Raw genomic sequence first — 12,069 nt, 5'->3', positions numbered from 1 at the left:
AACACTGAGCGTGCGTTGCTCTCCCAGAGCTTGTGTGGGCTTCGTAATGGTACCCAGCAAACACACCTTCTTGCTGCTCTATTCAGCCTATCGAAAGGCAGTGTTTTCTCCCATGATCGTTGACCTCCTTACTGCTGTGTTGGCTGCCAATGGCGAGGCACAAGTCTCCCTTGATGCCATCCTCCCTTGCTGCTGTTTAGACAGCCTGTTGTGAAGACTTGTTGCTGTAGATCTGGACCCCCTGTTGCAATGGTGGGAGTCCAAATTGAGGCACCAGAAAGCCTGAAAGCTCCAGATGACTTTGATCTGCATGATTCCGACCTGATTGTGTGGCCTGATCAGCTCCTTCAGTGGTCCAAAAGGTACGTGTGACCCGTTGCAATATTCTTGCAGCCTCCATTTCAGGTCCTCCCCTTTCTTTTCCTGAGCAACCTTTGCTGTTGTTCCTAGTAACATGTTTTGCCCTTGGTCTAAGCCGTTCTTTGTGCACCTTCCCCATGCTCTCCTCATCTGGGGGCTCATAGATGGGGAGGTAACACTCAGCCCATCCAGTCTCAATGTGTACTTGGTGTAAGGAAACACAGAACTACCCGATCAAGGTCATCTAAGAGTAGGAGACGTGTGTAGCCTGGTGGGTCGATGAAGCGCTCCAGCTGAGCTTCACATGATGCTCGCTAGAGGCTAACCAGGTCCTGTATGTGTGTAGCTGTATGAGATCCTCCTAATAACCTGGTTAGCCTCTTTATAATTGAGCGGGATAGAGGGGCACTCAAGGTTATTCTAAAAGAGAAGCAATCTCTCCATGTGGAGTCCTAGGCTCTCAAACCAGCTATATGTATGTGCATACCAATACCTCTGATCACCCTGTCATGCATGTAGATAGGGCAAGCCATGGTAACTTGTGTCGGCCTGAGGTTGAGGAACCATAATCTTTGACTTGGTGAAGGTATGTCATCACCTCGCTGCGTGGAGCTGGAGTGGAGGGATCCCAAACTCAGCCAGAATGATTTGGTGTGGAACTAATGGCATACTATGGATCACCTGTGACTAGAAGAGGACCTTTAGCCTCTCCTTTGAGCCCAGTCTACCTATGATAGATTAGGTCCCTAGCAAGGACTACCATACATGCCTGCTGGGTAGACCAAGGACTCAAAGAGAAGAGACTTGGTTCGGGGATCCTAGAAATGAGAGTGAAAGCAATTCCGCTCAAGCCTAGCAAGTGCGGCATATCCCTAGCTCAGTCGGGTATGCATCATTGGGCTTATTGTGAAAATTGGGCAAGAGAAAAGAGCTCCCAAATGTGTAGGATGCGATGGTAACCCATTTAGGGTGTTAGCTGTCTGTGCATGGCTGCCCTAGATGTGTTGAATTTCTTTTACCAAGGTTGACCTTAAGATTATATGTCTCATGGAAAGTATGCAGTGCATCCAAAGTGTCACTAGAGGCGAGGAGAGTCAGTCCCAGTGTTCCAATGAAGGTCTCAGGCTCGTCGATGTAGAGGCCAAACAAAGCTGATGATAGTGGACAAACTAATTGCAGCCATGTGAGCCCTTTCTGAGACCCTCTCATAAAGTGCCATGACTACTCAAATGATCGCCTGGGTGTACCCCAGATCGTGCAAGGTTTGATGAGGTGAGCTCTCAGCGCCGTGTCAAAAGCCTGACGGGAAATCACAAAGCAGTAATGAACCTTCTATCTCCGTGCTGTAGTCTCCTCAGAGTGCGAGGATGTGATCTAGAATTGTATGATTAGCATGGGAGCTTGCTTGTCCATTAGCTATGAGTCCCTTGACCTGTGTGTATCGAGCACTAAGGGATCTTGGACATGACATGCCCGATCATAATGGTCCTAAAGTTTTTCAGGCTCATGGGATCCCTTGCCTTGTGAATGGAAGTGATGGTGTTAAGGCTCCAGGTGTGGGGGAAATCCGTGGAGACTGCTTTGTGGAAAAGCTTTGCCAAGGTCATGGCCATAGTACTTAGTGCATATGCAATGTATTCAGCACGTAGTGCCTTATGATCTTTGGCTTGGCTGTTCAAAGCTGCATGTCTGCTAGTGGGCAAGAGGTGGGGCAGGGTAGCTGTGAGAGGTCAGGTGTTGGCCGGTGGGGAATGTCGTATAGTGTGTGTGCATAAGAGTGCTAGGATTGGTGTCGGTGAGAGAAAAGGGGGACTCGTCGCTCGAGAAAATTCCACGGCGGACGAGACGATGATAATTGTGTATTGTCTCCGCCTCGCTCGGAAGATGACGCATAGTCACGAATGTGAGTTGATGGTGTAAGGCCTTGCACTCGTCATCATACCAGCTATTGTAGGGTACTAAGCCAAGGGCTATGGGAGAGTGGGAGGTGGTGTGTGTGAAAGTGTGCAAGGCGGCCTCATGAAGGGAGTGGGTGATTAGAGTGGCTTGATCTTCTTGCAGTGGAATGTCCTCGAGATTTGTAAGACGTGTGGAGAGAGGCTATGATTGAAGTGGATGTCATGATATGTAGTGTGTGTGGGTGGTGTCATGGTGGGTGTTGTGTGATGGGGGATGGCAACACTAAGAAAAGTGTGGTCCGCTCTTGGTGATGGTGGTGGGGAGATAGAGAAATCAGTAATATGCGGGGCGATCCCACGTGGTAGTCAAGTTTTTCACCTTTTGCTCTCTCCTTCTGCCATGTTGTTTTGCTGTTTTTTTTGCAAGCTTTGGGGCTGCAGTGAGAGGGTTTTCTTGGACTGAAAAGGCACAGTGAGGGACCTTTCTTGGAGCAGAATGGCCAGGGGAAGGAGGCGGCGGACTGGGAAAAGGAGGCAGGGAGTAGGGAATAGAGGCGGGGGGGCTGGGAATAGAGGTTGTAGGCCATCTCCTGGTGGTTCTAGTGATGCCCTATAGGCCATGGTATGTGCCTTGTAGGCATAAATATAGGCACTTGTAGTGTTAGTGCCTTGTAGGCCACCTAGGACACTTAGTCCTAGGTCTAGGTACAAGTACCTTGTACTCCTTTTTTCATCTATCCTAGTTGACGTGACGGCTAAGACTCTTGCGACTCTTTGTACCTTGCTCTCTCTCTCTTTTCATCTATTGACCCTTGAGTGGTATCAGAGCCCAAATTTTCTTCCTGAGAACCTTTTTCATACAGTTTGTACGTACCTGCGTCGTACATCTTGCTTGCGTTGCGTACAGCAACCGTAGCGTTCCGTACCTGAGCCATCGTACACATCAGTACATGCATCGTAGTACATCTTCCGTACAGGCGTACGGAAGGTGTAGTAACTGGTTTGTACAGTCTCCGTACTTGCGTCATACATTGGATTCACGTACCGTACATTGGGTTCACGTACCTATGTCCATACTTCTGTCGTACATTCTGCTCCGTACAATACATCCGCACAAATTTGTACCTGCACTACGTACTTGCCCGTACAAGGTACCGTACTGCTCTCAGTACCTGATCCGTACAATTGTACGTTCACCCTACATTGGACCTGCACTGTATGTTTGTACAATTGCATCGTACCTGTTCCGTATAGAACAGCTGTCCGTACAGCTTGTGTGGACTCTCTCAAAATTTGAAGTTTTTGAGGATCTTTGTTGTCCTTAACTTGCTTTTACTGTTTGAAGGTTTATCAAACTTTTCAACAGTTTGGAAAGCCTATATTTTGAGGTCTATACTTTGGGACAGGTGCACTTTTGTAGTCAATTTGTGGACAGCAGTCCTAATTTTGCAGTTGCAAGCCTTGAGGCTATTTCTTTTGGGATTTGATCTGCAATTTCTCGTTTGATTGCAATTCATTGGGTCAGATTGGAGAACATTGAGTCACATTTGCAGAATATTGAGTCAGATTTTCAGACATTGAGTCTTTTCTGCAGGACATTCAGTCAAATTACATTGGGTCACATTTGCAAAATTTCAGCAAAATTTGGGGCTTTTCTGCATTTGCCCTCTTTTTGGCCTATTTGCCCTCATTAAATTTGGGGCTTTTGCCAGATTTGCTGTTTTTGCAGTGAACATTGCCTGCCACAGTCACATTTGGGTTAGATCTGCATTTGCCCTTTGTTTTGGGTTGGAAATTTGCAGATATTTGCTGTCATTTTTGGACAGCCAGCTTTTTGCAGTGATAGCCTTGAGGCTTTTGGTTTTTTAGATCTTTTTCCGGGTATCACATTTGCTATGGCTGGGAACAATGAAGATCTATTTGGTGTTCTTCGTGAAGATGATAAGTTGGATGGCACCAACTATCCGATGTGGTCTTATCTCATGAAACATATTCTTGTTGCAAAGCATTTGTGGAATATCGTTTCTAGGGTTGATCTGAGGCCAGGCAATGCTACAGTGGTTGCCTCTACTACTGGTCCCTATGCAGGGGGTACTCCTCCTGATGCTTCTTCCTCTAATGAGGACTAATGCCATTGGGGGGTACAAATATTTCATGACTCTCATTGATGATTTCACAAGATATTGCTGGGTATATCCTTTAAAAGCCAAATCTGATGTTTTCTCATGCTTTCAGAGGTGGTTGAATATGGTTGAGAATGAATCAGGATGCAAGCTTGTCACCCTCAACACAGATAGGGGAGGAGAGTATATGTCAAAGGAGTTTGATGCATTTGTGTCTTCACGGGGCATTATTCACTCATGCACTACTCCTTACACTCCTTAGCAGAATCTTGTTTCCGAAAGGAAAAACAGGTCCACAATGGAGATGGCCAGATGCATGCTTAAGGCCAAGTCTTTGCCCAATAAATTTTGGCTTGATGCAGTAATGTGTGCCAACTATGTGCTGAATAGATCACCTACACTGGCATTGAAGACTGTTACACCTTATGAAGCATGGAAAGGCAGGAAGCCTTCACTTTCACACATGAGAGTTTTTGGGTCTCTTGCATATGTTCATGTACCATCTCAGCTGAGACATAAGCTTGATGACAAGGCAATTTATTGGTTACAGCCAGGAGAGCAGAGGGTATTGGTTATACCAACCAAATACTGGGAAGACTATTGTCAGTAGAGATGTAATCTTTGCTGAACATTCAGCTTCTGCTCTTGTGGAATCATTATGTTCAGGAGCGGTTGTTAGTAGGAGACAGAGAGTTGTCCTATCTTCCCACAGAGGACAACGTAGCAGATATGTTTACAAAGGTACTTCCTCGTCCCAAGTTCGAACTCTTTCGACAGGCTTTACACTTGGTTCCCTTTGTTACATGATGTGACATCCCTTGTACATTGATAGGTGGCTATATCCTTTTGGATGAACATGTGCCACCATGACCAGAAAATACTAGGTATTCTGAGACGTTTCCAGAGTACTTCAGCCCATCCCATGGAGGGGGGTTTGTAGGCCATCTCCTGGTGGTTCTAGTAATGCCCTATAGGCCATGGTATGTGCCTTGTAGGCATAAATATAGGCACTTGTAGTGTTAGTGCCTTTTAGGCCACATAGGACACTTAGTCCTATGTGGCACCTAGGACACTTAGTCCTAGGTCTAGGTACAAGTACCTTGTACTCCTTTTTTCATCTATCCTAGTTGACGTGATGGCTAAGACTCTTGCGACTCTTTGTACCTTGCTCTCTCTCTCTTTTCATCTATCGACCCTTCAGAGGTGGGGGAGCAGGAAGGGAAGAGGGAGGGCTGGAATCGGGGAAGAAGAAGGGGGCTGGGAATGGTGTCGGGGGGAGCAGGAAGGGAGGCAGGGAGGGGAGGAGGGAGGTGGGGGACTGCTGGAAGGAAGTCGGAAAGGAGAGAGAGGGAGAAAGAAAGAGAGAGGGAGAGCCTCTTCATTTCATTTTCTCTCTTATGTTACTGTATGAGATGACTCCTAAGGAGTGTTTGATTGTTCCCTCTGCTATGCAGGGCATGGGGGAACCACTGCACAATATCGACAATGTGTTACGGTCTGTAGAGATCATGGTTGATTTGCATGGCTTGCATTTTAGCCCTCAAAAGGTAACAGTATCTACAAGTGGGCTTGTGCCTCAGATACGGCGTTTCTGTCAAGAGCTACCTTGTGCACTAGCTGTAAGCCTGAACGCCACTACTGATGAGGTATTTATTTTTTGTTTTCAGCTCTTTTTCTTATTCTATTTTTCCATTACTTGCTTCATTGTCTTGCTGACTTGACTATGTGGAATTTGCCACAAGAAGTACATCCTTGGATGCTCATTCTTCTCTTTCCTTCCTCTTGTTTTCCTTTGTCAATGTGTGTTGGGACCTCAGGCTTACCATCCACATGCCAAATATGCAAATGTGCGTGCTGCTTTCTGATCAGTTTTCATTATTACAGGTCAGGAACTGGATTATGCCTATCAACCGCAAGTATAATTTGAGTATGCTGCTAGGTGTATTGAAAGAGGAGCTATCTGCAAAGAAAAATTACCAGGTGTTGTTTGAGTATGTTCTACTTGCAGGAGTTAATGACAGGTACTTGTGTCTGCTATTGTGCAACTGTTTTGTCATCTGTGTTTATAGCAGTTTGCTTCAAAATCTGTTGTGCAGTACATAGATGTGAGTCTTCCTCCTGGCATTGTATCTACAAAGCATGACATAACTCAAGTAGATGTTTTTTACAAATCTTGATGAACATATGGATAAAGCAATAGCTCAATGTCTGCATTTTTAATCAGTACGTGAAGAAAATGCCCTGAATATTCTGAAAGAGCATGGGCATAGCTGTCGTTTTCCCAGAAACAAAGTGTATTGCATCTCATCAAAGTAGGTGCCACAGTGGGTTTTGGATAGCACCATTCTTGATCATGCTGGTCCAAACATTCACTCATAATGTCAATGATAGCAGGAACTCTTTTAAACATCAACTGAAGAGTTGAACTATTCTTCTTTGAGGTCAGCCTGATGGTTGATCCCTGGAAGAGCTATCACATGACATAACAATATGCATATATATAAAGTCTTCTTTCTGAAAGATGGAGTCATCGACAGAAACACGGTGAACACAGTTATTATCCTATCATAAATGATAAATTTAAGAACACTTGTCAAGATATATTCATGCCACTGTAGCTAGATGAGCTTCACTTGATTGTAGAGCTGACGATGTACGCAAAAATATCTGCATTATGCTTGAAGTGTAGAGAGACTAAGTTTTCAGTTCTTGAGTTAGCAAGAGCCTGAAAAGAAATGTGGCATTAACAAACCAGCAAGTTATGAGTCTTTTTATTCTGATCCATCCCCTGCAGTTTTTTTAGCATCATAGAGTTTCCTGTGGAGTAGCCACTCTGCATTTCATTGGGCTTCTTCTGGACGTATCATCCTTGCTGTGGAGCGAGTGTCCATATAATCTGCATGGATCTGTTTGTTATTAGACTTGAGACATTTAAATTGTCATTATAGCTTGGAGGAATACGAAGTGTAACCTCCTCCTCTTCTGTACGTTTACTCCTTTGGTAGGTTGGTTCTTCTTTGCACTCTTCATGTGGAGCTTCAGGTATGTATATTGCAATATCACTAACGCATTACCCTGTCAGCGTGCATATCTCAGGACACATTACCGTCATCTTGAATAGGACCTGCTATGTTGTCTAGATATAGAACACTGTTGAAAACTTCTGGTCTGAATGAAGTGCGACTTTTCAAGTCGATTTCGAGCAAGGCTGAAGGCTCTTCCATAACTGTCTATCAAACTCAGTCGGGGACTGCAGCGAAATGTGCACTGAACACTACAGCTCAAGTGAGACAGTTCAGATCGAGTGCAACAGTGCAGTTTGAGCAACATAGCATAGTTTGAAGGACACGTTCTGTGTGCACAGTCGTAGGTTTCAGTCCAGAGAGCCTCCGTGAGTGCCAGCTGCATAACCTGTTGTCTCAGAAGGATTAAAGCGCATTCAATCCTTTGGTCGTATAGCAGAGTACCAGCAGCGCCCTCCTCTGGATTCGGTGCCCTGGATTTGAGGGGGGAGAGGTCTTGCATGGATTCACCAATTTGCATTATGATGGTCTCCAACAGCTCGAACAAGGCATTGCCATACGAAGGAAGACGTGCAATACTTTGTCTCTTGCTCTAATTCGAAGCTATGGAAACTGTCGGATTTGCTGCCAACCCATCACACCTCATGTTTTATTGTATTCAGCTCATAGACCCTTTGGTTTTTCCAAAATGTTTATAGGCTCTCTTTCTATCTTTCCACCCTTTCAGTCTTCTTGCTGATGTACTTACCTGCACTTTACCTCTCCTCTTGTTTGGCGTTTCTTGATGATGCTTAAAAGTGACAGGCAGACTTTCTAAAGTTTTCAAGCTGGTCTTCCACCTAAGATTGGCGAATGGCTACCCATTCAGCCAATCCTTCTTCCATCCCATTGGCCGTAAGAACATGGTTATTTTCAAAAGACGAATTTGCAACAAATTCAAAAGGATGTGGAGCCGAAAAGTTCCACGACCCTTTTTGCAAACATTCATGACTCTTAAATAGTTAGGGTCGGCATTGGATGCTTTCTGCCTTACCTCCTGGCCTCTCCAGGCATTAATGAGATGTTCAGCTCTTCTCTTTCAGGTGGTGTTTGATTTGGCAGCTGTTACAGCATAGGCTGCAAGCTAGCCCTCTAGCTCTTTCCTCAAAGATGAGTTTGATGTCCCTGCTCCCTTGGATCATGAGTCCCCTTCTCATGCCCATCCTTTGCCTTTAGTGGGGTTCAAATTCCCATGGGCATCATCTATTCTTTTCAAAGCCAAAGGAATCGTCTCCTTCCCAATTGAACTATAGATGCTAAACTCATCTATGAAGACCCGCATTAATTTTCCAAAGTAAAGTTCGAGCACCTGGCACATGAACCTTTGAAATGTGGCTGAAACAATTACCAAACCAAACAGCATGACACAAAAGGATCCCCATGTCCCAGTTCCAAGGTGTGCCTTCCTGTATTTATTCTGTGGCGTGAGGGTGCCCCAATATCTGTTTCCCTGCCCATGCATTCCATTTATAATTCTGTTAAAACTCCAAATACTATATTTTAATGACATGAATACCTCCAATTTTCTTACTTCTAAAGGTACGGCAAATTTTTTTTCGTATGTACAGGGGGGGGGGGAAGAGAGAGAGAGAGAGGTGGTGGGGAGGGAGGAAAATAGAGACAGAGAGTTCTCTATTGCAATTTCCACCAGAAACTGCAGGTCCAATCAATGCTTATATGGGTTTTGATTGCAGTGTGGAGGATGCCAACAGGTTGGTTACGCTGGTTGATGGTATCCCATGTAAAGTTAACCTTATTTCATATAACCCTCATAGTGGAGCATCTTTTCTTCGAAGTCCGGAAAAGCAGATGTTAGCTTTCAGAGATATCATAGCAAAGTCAGGTCTTGTGGTATCTATTCGGCACAGCCGAGGGGATGATCAAATGGCAGCATGCGGACAGCTGGGAAAAGTAGGATGTGAACAGGCTGTAAAATTACGAGTTCCAGCTCAATTTCAGGCTGCATTAGCGCACTGGTGAGGAACCAGAACCAATTCATTCTTTGCCTTGTCCCTTCTGAAGCAATATCTAGCCTTTCTCTTACTTTGTCTGCTGTATTGTTGGTTCTGATGTAGAATTAATCACGGATCAAACAAGAAAAGAAGACCATGTATGGAGATTTAGCTGTATAACCAGAGGTCAAACAATGCAGCTTAAGAGTTTATGCATACATTTGTGCATGCTCTGGTGCTGCTGCTACGTATGTCTGTCTATCCGTCTGAGAAGGGAGAAGAGCGTGATCTATTCTTTTGAAAATGTATTTTTAATGGAAATTTGATATTCTATGATAAAATGCATGCATGCACGATCCATACTCAGCATACCAAAAGAAACGAGCAAAGCACTATGATTGTAAAAGAGAGGCAACGTTTGATGAGGACTCGTTGAGTCTATGAGATAAGATGCACCAATCAAAGCCAATAATCAAGAGTGTTGCATCTTTTGATTAACTGTACCAATCTCAAAAATAGATAAAGGACAAAATGTTAAAGGAATCTCAATATTACGAAGGTTCATGAAAGTACATAGATAGCTAGGATGGAGCACAAGGCTAGTGACATCTTAGATCTTCCTGAGGGCAGTATAGAACTTGACTTTCTTTTGATTTAGTTCTTTTCTATTGGCAAAATACTTCAAAAGGCATTGACCTCTCTATTGCAACGAAATTGAACATATGGATTAATTGTGTGCTCGCTCTTTGAGTCATGGTTATGTTTGACAATCATTCAAGAAGAGAATGTTCTTTGCCAAATACCAAAAGAGGTGACATCATCATAACAAATCTATGAATTGTATGAAATGTTATTGTTATCCTAAATTTGTAGAGTCCCTAAAGAAAGCCTTGGAGCGCTTGTGCGTTAGCAAATAAGCAACATGGATCCTTTGGATGATTAGATTGTAGCATTACTAAATTTGCACAAAAAAGATTGCATGGTTTGTCACCTTCAAGAGAACAAGCACATGTAATCAAGAGAACAAGCACATGTAAGTGAAATCATAAGACATCAAAGCAAACAAATGTAAGTGTGAAATGATGGCCTTGAAACATCCCAGTTAGGGCAAGAGCATAATGTGCCACATTCATTAGAGATATTGGAAAATATTGAATTCACAACAATTCTTGACAAAATAATACAAATTTCCCATTGCATCCAATAGAAGTACAAATTCATAGAACGAATTGATTTTATACAAAAGCAAAGGGGTTGTTTGGCTTCAAAGAACAATCAAGGAAAATATGTGTTGTACCATGACAACCTAGTGTATAATTGTTAACAAAGAGATTTGGGGTATGTGCGCTAGTAACAAGAGCTTAACAAGATTAATAAGTCGAAGAGCTGACATCTCGTCTTCCATCCATTATAACACGATGTAACTCCGCAACTTAGGCCTAGTCAAGTAATGTTTTATTAGCAATTGTGTTGCCGCCCCAATGTGGAATGGTGACCTTTTTCAAGGCTTTTGATGGGTTTGTAAAGTAAGCTTAGCCAAGGGATTTGTTGCTCAATGAGTAAATATAGCCTCAAGTACCTCTTAAGAAGATAGATTTTGGGCCTTCAGAGTTGCCTTAACATTGGTTGCAAATGCAATGTAACATGATAGTGAGTTGTCAAGATGTCTCTAGAGATCAAGTGCATTTGAGGCTAACAAAAATAAATTTTCTTGCCTTTGTTGCTCTCCAAGACAACGTCCTTGTTGACACTTCTAGAGAAGGGTTGAATACTCATAAGTAAACCACCCAAGTAAGATGAAGAAAATGATGGACTCAATAGGCTCGACTCCTTTGTCAATTCACAGAAGCATCGACAATGTAGTAATTTTGTGTCTACCTTGAAGTTGCCTTGAAAATTGACTAGAAACCCATAATCAAAAGCTAGGAACCCTTGTCCAAATTTAAGAGAGAGGAGAGACTCTAGGCAACTTGGGATCCTTGCTAAATTTTAGTGTGGTGTATTTGTTGAACGATAAAAAAAGTCCCAAGGTTCAACAAGTTTTTAACATAACAATGTTGGAAAATTCATGAGAAGAAGGGGCGAGAACTGAGCTCTCATTGCATGGTTTTCTGGCATCCAATCGCGTTTGAGAGAAGTTGCTAGTTGTCCAAAGTGGCACTTGCATGTTGACCAATACAAAAAAGTCCACTTGACTTATGAGCATTATGTGATGGAGTCATGGGTTTGATGTTATTCAATCTTTAAATAAATTCAAAGTTTGGTTCTCAAAGTCAAACATCATTGAAATTCCGTTCAAACCTTAAACTTTAATGGCTAGGTATTCTAGTTGCATTTGCCCAAGGCATGCACTAAGGGTTTCTAAGTCACCTCCTATAGCTAAATTGTTCTATGTGCATAATTCTATTGAAGTGAATGGCTACCACTCTCATCCATTCATTAGGAGTGTTTTGGAGGTTTTGTGAGCTTTCTTACCTAGCAACATGAGGTAGTTAAAGCAAAAATATATTTGTTAAACCTTTCTACTAGGATTAAAAGGAGCAATAAATATGGACAATGAGCCATCAGAAATTATGAGAGTGACTCCCCTACAATTATGTTAGGGATTTGATATTATGTACGAGGTTCCTTTCTTGTTCGAGTTTTGTTAGAAAAAAAATCTACCAATGTGTAT

General features: G+C 43.2%; 1 protein-coding gene across 1 annotated transcript in view; it reads left to right on the top strand.

The window, feature by feature from the left end:
* Positions 1-9,965, top strand: part of LOC147897437 (Radical SAM superfamily protein) — a 51,971-nt gene extending 42,006 nt beyond the window's left edge. Inside the window, exons 7-10 of the mRNA XM_087380451.1 lie at positions 5,836-6,027; positions 6,266-6,402; positions 9,138-9,419; positions 9,519-9,965. Of these exons, the coding sequence (XP_087236577.1) occupies positions 5,836-6,027; positions 6,266-6,402; positions 9,138-9,419; position 9,519 (612 nt within the window). The 3' untranslated portion in view covers positions 9,520-9,965. The remainder of the gene's footprint in view (positions 1-5,835; positions 6,028-6,265; positions 6,403-9,137; positions 9,420-9,518) is intronic.
* Positions 9,966-12,069: the final 2,104 nt, after the last annotated feature.

This window comes from Dipteris shenzhenensis, chromosome 10, assembly GCF_047967505.1.
Source record: "Dipteris shenzhenensis isolate YYH24624 ecotype China chromosome 10, Dip_SZ_1.0, whole genome shotgun sequence".
Classification (NCBI taxonomy): domain Eukaryota; kingdom Viridiplantae; phylum Streptophyta; class Polypodiopsida; order Gleicheniales; family Dipteridaceae; genus Dipteris; species Dipteris shenzhenensis.
Note: the sequence above shows the minus strand (reverse complement) of the source record. Positions and strands in the feature narration are given on the sequence as shown.